This window comes from Anser brachyrhynchus (genome assembly GCF_964034855.1).
Source record: "Anser brachyrhynchus genome assembly, chromosome: 1".
Taxonomy (NCBI): domain Eukaryota; kingdom Metazoa; phylum Chordata; class Aves; order Anseriformes; family Anatidae; genus Anser; species Anser brachyrhynchus.
The window spans coordinates 48,272,848-48,288,156 of record NC_137694.1 but is presented as its reverse complement, the minus strand read 5'-3'; the positions used below and the strand labels follow the sequence as shown (position 1 = coordinate 48,288,156).

The 15,309-nt window shown below is 47.2% G+C and overlaps 1 protein-coding gene across 1 annotated transcript in view; it reads left to right on the top strand.

Annotated features, from left to right (window-relative positions):
- Positions 1 to 375: 375 nt before the first annotated feature.
- The window catches only part of PLXNC1 (plexin C1), a 71,669-nt gene continuing 56,735 nt past the window's right edge, over positions 376 to 15,309 (top strand). Inside the window, exons 1-3 of the mRNA XM_080592881.1 lie at positions 376 to 1,419; positions 11,401 to 11,523; positions 14,477 to 14,611. Of these exons, the coding sequence (XP_080449007.1) occupies positions 469 to 1,419; positions 11,401 to 11,523; positions 14,477 to 14,611 (1,209 nt within the window). The 5' untranslated portion in view covers positions 376 to 468. The remainder of the gene's footprint in view (positions 1,420 to 11,400; positions 11,524 to 14,476; positions 14,612 to 15,309) is intronic.

Genomic DNA, 15,309 nt, shown 5'->3' with positions numbered 1-15,309 from the left:
GGGCGAGGCGAGGCTCCGGGGGGGCCCAGCACGGCTCGGCGCCGCCCGGCGCCCCGCCTCGCCCCCTCCCCTGCTTTCCCTCCCCTCCTTCCCTTCCCCGCCCCGGCCCCCCGGACGCCGGGCGGCGGGGCCGCCTCCCGCCCCTCGTCCGCGGCGAGGCGGGCCGGGGCGGCGGGGCGCGGAGCGGAGCCGAGCGCGGGGAGGGGAGGGGAGGGGAGGCGAGGCGAGGCGCCTGGGCAGCCCTCCCGGAGGAGCCCGGCCCACCTCTCTCTCCCGCACAGGCGCCCCCTCCTCCCCGCCCCGAAAGAGGAACTCCCCGCCCGCCGGGCCGCGGCGGAGGAGGGAGCGGCGGCGTTGGCGGCGGCGGCGGTGGCGGCCGGCCCCGGGCGCAGCATGGCGCAGCGTCGCCCGCCGCCCGCCGCCACCTAAAGGCGCCCCGCGGCGCCGAGCCGAGCCCTGCCCGCGCCCATGGCGCCGCCGGCCGCCCTCGGCTGGCTGCTGCCGCCCCTGCTGGCGGCGCTGGCGGGCGCCGGCGGCCCGCAGTGCTTCGAGCTGCCGGGGGCCCCCATCGACAACATCGAGGTGAGCGGCGGCGGCGTGCTGGTGGCCGGCGGCAGCTGCCTCTACGAGCTGCTGCCCGAGCTGCGGCCGCGCCGCCGCGTCCCGCCGCTGGCGGAGGGCTCGGGCTGCGGGGAGCCCCCCGGGGTGCGCAGCAAGCTGCTGCTGCCCTACGAGGAGGCCGGCGGCGGCGGCGTGCTGCTGGCCGGCTGGACGCGGGCGTCGGGCAGCTGCGAGGTGTGGGAGCGGCCGGCCTACCGGCAGCGCTTCAACCGCACCGAGGTGGTGAGCTGCCTGCCCGGCGGCTCCACCGCCGGCGTGGTGTTCCAGCAGGCCGGCGCCTGGTACCTGGCGGTGGCGGCCACCTACTCGGCCGGCCGCCGCGAGGCGAAGGAGGACTGCGAGCCCTCCGAGTCGGACCAGACGACCGCCATCACCGTGCGCCCCACGGACTCGCTGCTGCCCAGCGAGGAGCTGGGCATCATCAAGTACCACGTGGAGCCCCTGCACTTCGTCGACGCGCTGTGGTGGGGCGGCCACCTCTTCTTCCCCTACTACCGCTGGAAGGCCAAGTCGGGCAAGGACCCGGAGCCGCCGAGCATGGCCGTCCTGCACCAGCTGCAGCCCTCGGAGCGCGGCTTCTCCCTGCGAGGCCAGGTGTATTTGGACTGTGGGTGCAGGAGCCTCATCGTTTCCTCCAGCCTCATCCGCCAGGGAGAGAAGGGCTGGTGGGTGGGCGTCTTCAACCACAGCCACAGCACCAAGACCTGGAACGCCACCGCCGTCTGCATCTTCGGGATGGAGGAGATGAAGGAGCAAGCCTGCGCCTCCACGCACTTCGCCGTCAACGAGAACCACTGCGTAAGTCTGGCCGTCGTTTTGCTAAGCTTTCGCCCTGCGTGCCGGTGTTGTCGCTGGCGCTGCTTTTGCCGGTGCTGCTGTGCATGACTCGAGGGCCGTCCCCGGCGAGCGGACCCGAAGGCGCGTGAAGTTCAGGGGAACTTCAGAGCCGTGATCGGCTTTGCGCATCAGCCCTCGCTCTGGCAGCCCTGAAGATCTATGCAGCTCTTTCTGTTTCTAAAGAGACGATCCCTTAACAGATCCTGGAGCGTCCCTCCCAACTATGTCTCAGGAAGGATGTGTCTGAGGGAACACCTGAGGGCATCCTGGGTCAGGCTCAAGACTCAGGCTGTTCACTCAGTGCGCCCTTTTCTGCCAAGAATTAGTCATACCTCGTTGTATTTTCCATAGAGCCTAGATAAAGCATCTCCTACCTTATTCTGTGCATTCACATCTCGTGTCATTGCAGCTACATCAGAAATGGAAAAAAAGCCTATCGGTTTGACTTTTGTGCACTGGGCTGTGCTTGTTGTTATGCCCATTGCTCATGAGTTATTTATGCTTGCTGGCTCGGTGGTGGGTGTTCTCCAGACCTCCCAGGACTGGCCTTTCTCAAGAGGGCCCACAAGCCCCCCCAGACAAGCACGCACAGCAGACAGCAATAGCCAGTATGTCTTTGTTGTCTCAGTGGTTACATTTTCAGAGGTAAGCGGTACCCCATGGAGATCCCCTGGTCACCTCCTTCTGTAACACTTCCTCCTTTGTGGGGTGGCCTGTGCACATGGAGGGAGGGTGGGCAAGGCTACCTGCTTTGCTGTGGCCTTGGCAGCTAGTAAAGAAATGTGCTAAAAAGGAAATCTGGGAAGCTAAAAATGTAGTTCAAGACGAGAAGGTGCTTTTGCAAGGCCCATACGTGCTTTCAGGTCACACTCAGAGTCTTTTCAGAGCTGTGGTAAAAGGAACAATGCTGAAAAGTATCAGGGAGAACCACAGGGGATCGAGCAAGCACCGTAAAGCAAGCCGTATCTTTTTGCAGTTCCAGAGTCTGCAGCTTAACCCCTTAATCCTTACGCTGTTATGACAGGAGTTTGCTGGAAACTCCTTGAAAGAAGTGTAGTAGTTTCTCCTGGGCGACAAAATCTAGCCCACAGCAGAGCAGAGTGCCAAGATTCTTCCAAATAAAAGCTACCAGAGGGCACATATGATTCAGTCTGCACGTTTTCCTGCTGAATTGCAACACCATTGCCAGTGTCAGAGGATGTCATTATGAATGGGAACACCCATTTCACCATGTGGGTGAAACAACTGTGCTGAAGTAAACAGTGGAACTCTCACAACAGAGCCAGAGCCAGTTCTTTGACATCCAGTGCCAGTTTGTAACTTAGTGCGTGATTATGGTGCTCTCACAAGGCAAACTTGCTGATTGAATCTGAAGTCTCGTCCTCATCCCAAAATATCTGTTTGCTAGTTGGATTTGCAGTTTGTATTCCTTATTTCTAATTACTCACGGGTTTTCTTCATAAGGTGCTTTCTGAGCATGCAGAAGCAGAGAAATGAAACCTCCCTGGGCAGCAGATCCTTTATAAGCACTTTTCAAAGCCCTGTGCTAGAAATTCCAGAGGAGTCCCTGGGAATTCACAGGGTGAGGTAACACATGTCAGGTGAGGCAGATACCTCTCTGACCTATGTTCCTCTCGATCTCCTTTCTCCATCGCATCCAAATGGCTGAATACGAAAAATCAGTGATACGCACATCAAAGGATCTGTCTGATTTAGATCAGACTTCTGTTACTCCAAAGTTACTTTCGTAACCTAAAAAGCTTGTCTCCCTCCTGGAAATGTAGATTATATTTGGGCACACAGTGCTGGGGAATCCCAACATTAAAAATGACCAAAGTGATTGCCTGACATTATGTCCTTAACTACAGTGATGTCATTAATCATGGTATTTTGGCACAACAGTACGTACAGTTTACCACTGATGGGAAAATGGTATTTTAATATTTTGTGAGATCGCAGGACATCGGGGTGTTGTGTAGTAATACGACCTGTAACGTTACATGACTAACTGTGTTCCCTTTTTTAAGCTAATGATATGTGCTTATAGTTTATAAACATATAAATAAATGCATCTAGTTCAGCTGTAATATGTTTTTTATAGTACAGAAGGTTAGGCTAGGCTAATGCAGAATACTTTTGTGGATGACAGGCCCATATGCTGCTGCTTCTGGGTTGTTTGAGTCCAGATCCTTCTACTGTCTCTCACCAAATCATGAGTCCCTGCGAAAGTGGAACATACCCTTCTCTGACTCAGAAGCGTGCAGAGTACGGAGCTGGCAGGAAGATAGCGCGCAGCGTGTCAGACAGCACGCAGCATGCGAGGAAGGTGTGTGCCATCCCTGGCACGGGCTGTGGCCAGAAAGGGCTGCTTTGGAGCACAGAGCATCAGGAGCATGTTGTAGAGGGCGCGTAGACAAGCAGCAGCGCTTACGTGTGCCTCTCTGTCCAGTCTTTTGAAGACAGTGTCGGTACAGAGGAAAAGAGTGCGTTATAACAGTATGATCGCCTGGAATTCAAGTCCTGGATGGTGTTTGTGGCTGGTGGAGCTTGTCAAACATGATCCTGACTTTTGCGTTGAAGATGCTAAGCGTTGTAGTGTGCTGCGGGTCTTAGTTGCCTTTGCTGGGTGCACTTGAATTGTAGAGCTCAGATGCGGTGTGATGAGGTGTGTGTGCACGGACACGTCCTGTCAGTTTGTGTAGGGACTGCAAATACAATTTCCTCACTGCAGGAATACAGTCTGTAGTAAGAGTATGTTAGGGATCGGTGGCAGTTTGTCTTCCGATCCTGTCATTCCTCACATTTCTGTAATTACTCTGATTACTTTTAGGCAAGACATCCTCATACCTCTCTGTACCCACGCGGCTGCTTGTGCTTGCACTGTGTTGGCACTGTGATTCTGAATAGCACACTGCAAGAGGGGCTTACCCGGAGGTGTTCGTGCTCCTGACTTCCCTGCCGTGCTATTGCTGCATGCCCCACCGTGAGCTCATTCCTGTAAGGTACCGAGCTTTCTGGCCCTAGCCCAGTAAAGCACTTAAGGGCATATTTAACGTTAGGCATGTAAGTAGTTCTGTCTTCTTCAGGGGAGATGCCCATGCATTTAAGGTTAAGTGTGAACTTGAGTACCTCACTGGATTGGTGCCAAATTGCTTACCGTCCTGTAGGAACTCATTGTAGGTGTGTGATCTCTTTGGTCTCGGATCACAACTTAGGCCAACGTTGACATTTGCAGTAAGATTATATGCTGGATTTAACTCTGTCATTCAAAATCAGTAATTTTTAAGATCTTTGCTTACCAGCTTTATCAAAAAGTATTTGACTCCTACAAATTCTTCGGAATCTCTGCTTACGAGAAGAAGCTAATTCTGCTTAATTTCTTGCAGTATGCAAGAAATGCAATGCACAGAGCATTTTGTCCTACTTGGCGGTGTTTATTCTGGATGTATGTAACATTGTATTTCCAGAAACATGATGTGTAACTAGCAAGAGAAAAATGAAGTCTTAGATGAAGCTGTGAAAATATTTTGCAATTTTGTATTCAACTTGTTTTCCTCTTATCCATATCTCTTCATTTTGAGTATATCTGCTTACGTACACTGTTGAGGTGTATGTTATTGAACTTGATAGCATAAACTGTGTGTACGTAAGTACATCATCTTCACGATTTCCATAGTCATTAAATCTGAAATTGCCAAATCTGATTCTCAGTTTCTTTTCAGAAGTATGACTGAGCACTAACAAACATTTTGGTGGTTCATAATTATAAAGTAGAAGCTCCTTAGCCAGGATATACAAGGCACGCTGTAACCTTTCACAAACGTGTTCCAGTAGCTCATGAGCTTTAAGAAAGGCTTTGCTTCTGTTGTTCCATGGCTGAACAGGAGCTACTAGAATCTCAGATCTCTCCCAGAGATCCCAGGATCTTGTGGATCACAGATAAGCAGATGTATTAGAAGAGTGCTTAAATGAGGTAACATCAACAGGAGAGAGTTATAGGAAATTATCTAACCGTAACGAGAAATCTGAAAATTAGATTCGCAGTTGAAAAAAGTTGCATGGTAAGGAAAGGGCTCTGCAATATTTGAGGGAGAAAATCCTAAAAAATGAAAATTGGCTGAGACGGTTGCTAAATGATAAGATATTTCTGTTGAATTTTCATCTGCTGTTTAATGCAAGTAAGGATACATAACAGCCTGTTCTTTGAATTTTTGTGTCATTCAGTGGGTGATAAGTATGTGAGTCGGTACGTGCTCCTTAATTTATCGAGCATAATTTGTAAGCCTGGGACAAATCTTAGCTGGTAGAATCAGGTGTTGAAGTCACCGGAGTTGCATCAGTTTAATCATGACCATTAATTTGCAGGAATGACATTTGAATTTGTCTGGTAACTCATTCCAAAAGATTCATGATCTTTTATTTAAGGGGAGATTTACGGACTTGTAAATATCATTTGGTATCAAAAATTGACCCTGTAATTAACTTTCCAGTGGTAAAGTCATCTCCTGTGTATTACCAGGCTGCTAGTATTTCATCTGATGTTTGACAGACTTATCGAATTAACATTTCTAGAGTGAATATTTCCGCCCAGTTGCAGTGAATTTCCAGTTTCGGTTTGCCCATGTTTGGTGTGGGAAGTAAGCCACACGAGACTTCTAAATTCTCACATTACCAGTAAGAAGAAGAGTTGCTTTTGTCGTCTGGCTTCACGAGGTGTTCTGAGTGAGAACTTTTGAGAGCCTGGGGACTCCTGGACAGAGGACTTCTTCCTTGGGACCAGAGAGTCATTCGGGTTGGAAAGAGCCTCAGAGGAGGTCTCCAGTTCAGCTTCCTGCATGCAGCAGGGTCAGCTCCGAGATCAGACAGGGTTGCGCCGGGCTTTGTCCTGTTGGAGCTTGAAAACTCCATGGATGGAAACTGCACAACCTATTCTGCAAAATTGTCCTTATCATGATTTTTCTTATTTAAAGTGTCATATCCACTGGAAACCTCCCTTTTTTAGTTTGTGGACATTATTGCTTGTTGTCCTGCATGCACCTTAGTAAAGAGCTTGGCTCTGCATCTCCCATCCCTCTGACACCGTGTATTTCTCCATGTCCTTGATAAACATACTGAGTAGGACATGTCCCAGGGTAGGTTCCCCAAGGAATTCCACCCGTAACTAGTCTGTAGGTAGAGTACAAACCATTAACTGATATCCCTTGAGCCTGATGATCCATCAAGTTTTTGACCCATCCAGCAGTCCTGCTGTATAGCCTTGTAACATCTCAACTTGGATACAAGAAGGCTGTGGGAAATGGTGTCAAGAGCCCTGCTAAAGCCAAAGTAAATGACACTGTCCTACTGTCCCACTGTCCTACCCTCCTCCACAACTCAGGTCATTTCATCCCAGAAGACAATCTGGTTGGTCAGGCATGAGTTATCCCTGTTAAATCTATGCTGGCTTTTCCCAGTCACCATCTTCTCCTTCTTGTGCCCTGAAATGGCTTCCAAGATTTGCACCATGATTTTCCCAGGCAAAAAGTGAGGCTGACCAGGGTGTAGTTCCCCAGGTCATCCTTCTTGTCCTTTTTGAAGATGGGTTGCAATGTTTGCCTTTCTTCATTTGTTGGAGACTTTCTCTGATCTCCACAATCTCTGAAGTATGAGAGAATGACCTTGCAGTAACATCACTCTCTCAGCATCTTCCTACAGATCCCATCTGTTCCCTAGAAATGAGATTTCTTAAGAGACCCCTGGCTTAATCCTCTTCCGATACTAGTAGTTTCACTCCTCCTTGAACTCTTAGGCACAAAGGCCTGCAAGACCTTGCCAGTAAAATCAGAGCTTTATCTGCATCCCCTGTCAATAAATCCCCTGCCCTATTCAGCAGCAGGCCCACCTTGTCATTGTTTATTCTTCCATTGCTCTTGTGGTAGTAGAAACTCTTCTTGTTGCCCATAGCATCCTTAGCCAGTTTCAACACCGGGTGAGCTTTGGTTTTCCTGATGCTCTCCCTATATGTAGAGACAGTTCCTCCTTGGTAACTCGTTCCTGCTACCACATCCTTTATGTTGTTTTTCTGTGTTGTAGTTAAATCATGACTTCCCTACTTATCTAGCCCATCTCCTGATATGTCTGCTTGTTTTCCTGAGTTTTGTGCTTGTCCCAAAAGATTTGACAGCTTTCCTCAACTCCTTTTCCCTTCAAAGCTGCCTCTCGAAGGGATCCCGCTAACCAGTTCCCTGAACAAGCTGAAGTCTGGTCTCCTGAAGTCCAGGGGTCTGTACTCTGCTGTTCTTTCCTCTCTGCCCTCAGGATCCTGAACTCAGTTATTTCACAGTTACTACAGCAGAGACTGCCATTGATTATCACATCTCCGTTCAGTTCTTGTACTTGTTTGTGAGTAGCAAATCCAGGAAAGCATCACCCTTCACCGGCCCCGTAGGACTGACAAAACCTGGGGTCCTATCTCCTTCACTTTGCCCCCAGAGCTCTGTAGTCCTGATTTGCTCCAGGCAGCGTCTTAGGTGCCCATGTGGGTGTGCAACAGTGGGTGGTAGTCTAAGGAATGGAAAATCATTGGCAGTCTCTCTGCAATGTACTGGATCAGGGCCCCTAAAAAAAGAAACCCGTTTTAACAGCACGACTGTTTAGCAGATGTGTGCCTTCATCTCTCACAGAAGGGAATCTCCAACCACTGTCACCCACCACTTCCTCTTGCTCTCTGCTAGTGCTCAGTTCAAGCCCAGTTGGTTTCAAAGCCTTCTTTAATGGAGCTTGTTCTCCCTCGTTGCTTATTAGCGCGCTTCACTGATTCTGTAAATTCAGAACTGAGGGTGGAGTAGGAGCATTTCTTCTGCTGCAAGAAGTCACACGTTTCTAGCCTCCCGTGCCTCAGGAGCCTCCATCAGCCTCTTCCACGAGAGTAGCATCTGACTGTCCCTCCTGCCTTGCAGCGTGAGGCTCAGGATCTTTCTCCATGAAGACCCTCTCATTTCCTGCCACCCTCCCTCATGTTTTGCAGTTTGCACACCTGGGTTTGTCCTCCCGGCATTGCTGTGCAATATACCACTTAAAAAACCTGATGGAAATAAAATTTTGGAACAGTTCATCTCCTTGACTCCTAGCCATAATAAAGGCTCACTGCATGCACCAATATTTGTTGCCCTCTGATGTAGTAACAATTGATGGAAGAGTTTGAAGGGTGGTGAAGTTCAGAAGAAGAATGAGTTTCCATAAGATTTTTCCCTCTAGGAAAGACATTTTTGTATTGGAAGTGTTGGCTATTGCTATACAATGCTCACAAGTTTTGTGCCCTTTTGTATAGCTGCACCCATTTGTTCACTCTGGATTTGCAAACCCTTAACTTTTGCCTTTTGGCCAACTGCAGTATGTTGAATGTTGAGTGAGCTAAAATGCTGCCCTTTCCTCTGAGGTGTGCAATGTAAAAGAATGAAGAGGAAATCAAGACAGAAACTAGAAGTGGGAATGTGATTGCTGCAGCTGGAATCATACAGAGATAAATCTGAAAAAGAGATGCAAAATATGAAAGGAGTATAAATACCTTTCATGCCAATAACCAAACAGCATAGAAGGGTTGATCTTAAAAGCAAGATGCAAGTTAAGTCGAGATCTCTAAGCTTACCTGTTTATGTGAAGATTTTGGGGAACATTACAATAAAATAGAAGGGTGGAACTGAAGAATTTACAAAAAAAAAAAAAAGTCTTCTGCAGCAGTACTGTCTTTTCTTTTGCATTTCTAGTTTTTGAATGAGACTGGAAGTGTTACAGCGTAGATGACTGTGGAGATGAATGACTCTTCAAGTATAAGGGAAGTTTAGACTGTAAATGTGTTTTAGGGCTGGATTTATCTGTGAAAGAAAAAGCTCGGGAAGGCCCTACAGTGCTGTAACCCCATTAGTCACAGTGGAAGAAGTAAAAGGGCTTGTTAAAAAAATAAATGCACTTGGAAGAGGGATGACAGAAGGGTGAAAGCAGCAGCTGCACCCTGGAGGGAATGGGCATGCTGGAGAAAGAGGTTGCAAAGGAGAGGAGACATTTTTTGTTGTGACTGCCCACCATCTGAATTCCTCCTCTCCGTATCTGTATTAGCTCAATGTCGCATTGACCCTCCCTCTAGCAAACAGAGTGAGGGGAGGAGGCTTCCACACTTGTCAGTACCGGTTCCTCAGTCAGATGAGGAGGATGCACTGATATGACACTAGTTCTTTTACTAGTATGTGGGTCAAAATAAAATCTGGCAGCAAAGCTTTTCAGAGACTGGGTGAGTCCTCCCCTCTTCTGCGATCTTATTGTATGGAGTCTGCAAGGAACTTAGGGTGGTTTGTCTTCCTCACGCTGCTGTATGGTGCACTGAGAAAAAAATCCTAATTCTCTTGGAAATCAAAGCCTGGAACACTTCATCTCCTCACTCCTTGGTCTGAGCGAGGGCTCAGTGTCTGCACCAGTGCTGGAGTTTGTTACCCTCTGATCTAATAAAAAAATGAGTTAGCTTTTTCCACTTCAAAATGCTTGCAATCAGGTTTTTTTTTCCCATATATAACACAGATCTCCATGGTACTGAAGTCTCATACCAAACTGGGTTTTATTGAAGTTCTGTGCCAGTACATGACAGTTCCTATGTCTTCTTCCTGTTGCATTAAAAAAAAAAAAAAAAAAAAGATCTTTAAATATGAAAGTTAATCAAGTCTTCTTTTACTCCAAGTGGCAGTTCTTGCAAGCTAATTAAAATAATTCAGATGACTGAAAAAGATTTTAATTGACTTAGGATTGCTGTTCAGAAAAAATGTATTTCTATATGGGAAGGCTTTTTGGGGTTAAGCCATCATCCTAGCATGCAGGAGAGCTGGATTCAGCTGTTACCATGTTAGAGATTTGCTTCATAACTTTGAGAAATGCATTCACATTTCTGCAAAATGTGGATTTTAGAGGTCCCTTCTTACACTGTCTCTTGTGTGTTAAAGCAAAATAAGTTCTCAGAAGGCTCCTGTAGGTTTAGGGATCTGTCCTTGAGGCTGAAATTCTAGGCATTTTATGCTGATGTATGGGGCTTGTTCCCAAAGACATGGTTCTGCCTGAGCTCTTCTCCCAATCCCTCACACAGTAAGGGCTTCCTCCCAAAACTTGGTTGTCTACGGTAAAGGTGATAGGTCTGGGTTATTTGGCTTGGGGTTTCTTGTTCCACAAAATACAGGGATTTCCTGCACAATTTTTTCTTTCATGAGCTGCTTTCACACATTTGACTCTTAACTTCATCCAGTTTGGACAGAGAATTGTAGGTAACATTTTGATTTTAAAGTTCATGGAAATACCTTTTTGCTCTCCCTGACATGAACTTTATGCTGCTTTACATAATTTTTATATTTATGTAATAAGGTCTCAACTTCCTCTAGTGTAAAGCAGGAAACCATGCAGGCGGATGAAGCTCTTCATTTTCTGACATGAAAAAAAAGGCTGTGTGTTTGAAGTCTGCTTTCTCCAGAACATTTGCATGCCTTTAAAAGAGGTTACTGAGTGTATACGTAGCCCTTATAATACATGATGTCAGGTGATGGGAAAACATGGCTTCATTGAGAAGTACTGGCAATCCAGAATAGGTCTGGGGGCTTATGTCCCCAGAAAGAGAATTTTTTTTTTTTTTGCAAAGTAATGTGCTGCTATTAGACTAAATTTGTGTCCCACTGAGATCAGTGGTTTAGCTGCAGAATATGTAATCCCTATCATGGATATGACCAGTTGCCATGTATAAAAATGTAGTTTTATGTGACATTTCCAAAGATATGCTGCTCTGAAATTCTGCCAGAATAAAAATGTCACCCACACTATTTTCTGAAGTTGAGTTTTCTGAGAATCTTTCCAGGGATTCTCTTTTTTTTAATTAACATTTTGCAGTACAGGTGAATAGTTCTGTAATGATTTTCTCCTATATCTGATTTTCAGGAGGAACGATCAATCAAGAAATCACCTACCTTGATTCACTCTGGATTAGCAGCTGTTTATGGCACAGTTGTTTTAAATCAGATAGTTCTCTTTCTGGGAACAGATGATGGACAGTTACTGAAGGTAAGTGGAGTGTGGGAATTCCTCCCTTCTGCATCAGCTACTACCATGCTCAAATGCAGTATTTTTTCCTATTGTTTAGACACTGGATTATAAACAGATATACCACCCTGAATCTCTGAATTTCTTTTTTGTTTGTTTGTGAAGTAACTACTGTATTGTTACTTGGAGAACAAGGTAACTTCCAAAAGCAATTATGTACCCTGTTTAGAATTCATGGAAGCATTTCATTAATCTGCTAATGCCCACGGTAATCAATTTATGGACTGTGGAGTTCTCATTTACTCTGTCTTTTGTTTACTTCCTTGCTTTGATTTTCTGTTAAGTGAGGTAAAGAGCGTGGCTGTCCCCTCCAGTTGCTCCAGCCAAGGACCGCTGGGACCCAGCCCGGTGCCTGGGGTCCTAGGGTCTCAGCCCAGGCTGGGGATGCGGCTGCTGCCTTCCCCTTTGCAGGTCTCACCAGCAGCAAAGCTGAGCACGTATCTAGAGACACACGGGCTGCCTTCAGCAGCACTTACACACGGGCCTCATGTAAAACACAGATACAGACAGATGAGGCCCGTTCCTCCTCTCCAGCTGGTAGAGACGGAAGGTCACTGGTGCAGGCACACACAGAGCGCTCTCCAGGTTCACAGGCACACACACGTGTGGATCCTTCAAGTACCGGCATGGCTGCTCTGTCTGCCTAGCACCCGTGACCGGTTTCTCGGCCAGCTTACCAACTTTACGGGTGGCCTACTGGCTGGTGCAGCCTGAAGTTTGCTGCACACACACAGCACTCACAGACTCGTCCCTCACGCACACCGCATTCATAGGTCCCCCTGGGCGTACCAGCACGGCCCCCCTGCCCGCCTGATACCCCTGCCTGGATCCAAGGTGCCCGCTACTCGCTGCCTGGTCCAGCTTAAAGTTTGCTGGCAAATACACAGGCACACCCCACACACACCAGGCTGGGGAAGACACAGACACGTGGCCCCCTCCAGCAGCCAGCACCAGGCACAGGGGCTGCAACCTGCAGCCCCACTCCAGCCGCTGGTGCAGAGCCCGCACTCGCCTCACCCGCGCCAGCCCCCCCCAGTAGCTGATTTGGGAACACAGACCGCCTCCACCCCGTGGCAGGGAGCAGAAGACCCCACTCGCTCCAGTATCTGATGCTAGGACCCCACTCGCCCCAGTTGCTGGCACCACAGGCTGGGGACAGCTACACCCCCCGCCTGACGCCAGCAGCTGGCACTGACGTTCCCTCACACGCACACAGGTCTGGCCAGGAGCTGGCAAGTAGTCCTTGCAGCGTGCACACTGAGGGACAGTATGAATATGCACAGAGAGAGTCAAGGAAAGATTTAATGAGGAAATATGAGAAGATAGGACAGACTGTGGTGATCAGACGCAGGACTTGGCCAGACAAGTGCACTGACAGGCCCCGGTACATGTGACAGGCCCTCTTATACCCTTTTAAACCTCTCCCCACCTCTTTGTCCCTCCTGCCCCTACACATCCCTGTGGGTTTGCAGAACTCTGCAGTTTCTGCACCCCTCCCAGTCTCCGTGGCTCTCCTGGTTCACAATCTTGTCAGCTGTAAAGTCCAGGTTGACCTTCCTGGAACCAGAACCTGCAATTCAATAGCCCAGAGACGAGAGTGACTGGGAAGTTTTTGTCTTGTGACTGTCTCCCAGATTAGAAGTCCTCTATCAGATAACCCTGCTGGAATAAAGATTCCCACATTGTCTCATGCCCTCATCGATTTCTATTACTGACCAGACTTGGTTCCCATCACTGCCTCCCTTTTCCTTGTTGCCTTGGAAAAGGTCCTTGACCAGGTACTGTTAAAGGAGCAGACACTCTCCTTCTACAAACCCTTTCATTTACCAGTGGAAATATTAAATATTGGTAGATTTGGGGAGCACGTCAAAAGAGCATATTTATTTGTTTGTTGGCCTGTATGATGTGAATGGCTGTCCATTAGAGAGAAAATTCAAGGCTCATTTTGCCTTAGCTTCTGAATAGTTGACCTACGCTAGCTTAAATAAGTCGCTTAGAAGTGAAAGTCATCTTATCTCACTATGAAACTTTTCAACCATCCAGCCAGAGGTCTTTTATGCTTTATTTTTTTCCGAGTTTTGCTAGAATGTGTATTTCCTGTCTACACTGCAAAGGATGACTCTAATTTTTTGTTTCTATTGCAGACAGTTGGAAAGGAATATAATAAAGAGCTTGAAAAGCTTTTGTCTATTTGATCACACTGTGCTTTTGGTAATGAAAAACAGAATTGAAGTCTTTCATGTCTCCTTAGCACAGTAGAGACCATGAACGTGACCTTGTTTAGTCATGTTTATGGAAGAAACTTGTATCAATGTTAGTGTGCTTATTAACTTGCAAAATAAAGTTTCTGTGGTCTCTAGTTCTGTTGAATTTGGTGAGAAGGGTGATGGAAAACTACCGTTGAGCAGAATAAGAAAGAACCACTTTAGATGTGTACTCACAGAAGCCACAAAGAAACTTCTGTCTTGGAGACTGTTGTCAATTACTTGCATAGATCCACTTTTACATTATGGGTACCTGGATGTTAGTTTGTTTTCTGAGGACTAGTACTCTCTTCTCCACTCATAGGAGTACTTAACACAATATGATGGGGATATAGGTGTCTCTTCCATATTCAGTTTCTGTGACAGTCATGAATATACTTGGTGAGTGGGATGTTTCATACACTAAAGCAGTGCCAGGTTCAGTGCAAAATGTGGCTGCTGTGTATGTTGTAGAAATTCTGTTCTGATGGTCTTTTCTTCCATCTTTCCACAGCGTGAGACCCAGTGCAGTAGGTAAACAGTATCAGGGCACAGTAAATCATCTCAGAGACTCTGGTGTAGTTACTGAAAAGACAGAAATTAGTCTTTTGGTTAAAATACTAACTGATCAATAAAAGGGTTTGTGAATAATTTTCTTTCATGTGTTTTAGGCTATTCTTAATGAGGATATGGAATCTAACTGCCCAGAGGTTTTATATGAAATTAAAGAAGAAACCTCTATTTTCCCCAAACTTCGACTTGATCCAGTAGATAATAACTACATCTATCTGTCATCTGCCAATAAGGTAAGCACAGCATTAAAAATAATAATAATAAAATAAACTGTTGCTCTAAGGATTTCTGACACTTTAGAGGTGAAGCATCATTATGGGTCAGAGTCCAAACTTAAACATCCAAATTGCAGTTACCAGCTTTATACCTAAGACTGGGCTATGTTCTCTAAGTTTTGGTTGCATTTCTGCAGAGCTCAGAAGAGCTTCTGTTTCCATGGTGCTGCCCACTGTTGTTCTGATCCAGCAAAGCCCTTAATCCCATGATTATTTTATGTCATTCAATCAAGAGAGGCTTTTTTTTTCTCTTTTTTCCTGGAGGCTGGAATCATGCAGAATCAAGCCTGGAGGTTGCAAACAAAACTTGTAGACTCTTTGGAGATTGAGCTCCTCTGAAGTGGTAATCCAGGTATTGGTAGGCCAGGGCTTGCTATTCAATTATGCATTTTCTGATGTGGAGAAATTTCTTAGTTCGTGAGAGATGGGTTTGAAGTCTTAGTCCTGATGAAGTCAGTGATAAAGTTCTCACTATCTTCAGTTAGGCCTAGACTTAACAAACAAATAAACAAAACAACCCCAGAATTAGAAGTGGTTAATGTGTATGCATAGTGAGGCCAAGAAGTCCGGCAATCCCTGGAAGCTGCTGCGTGTGGGCATCTGAGTCAGAGCCGCATCCCAACAGTGGCTCCCAGGAACCTGTGTAGTCATTGCAG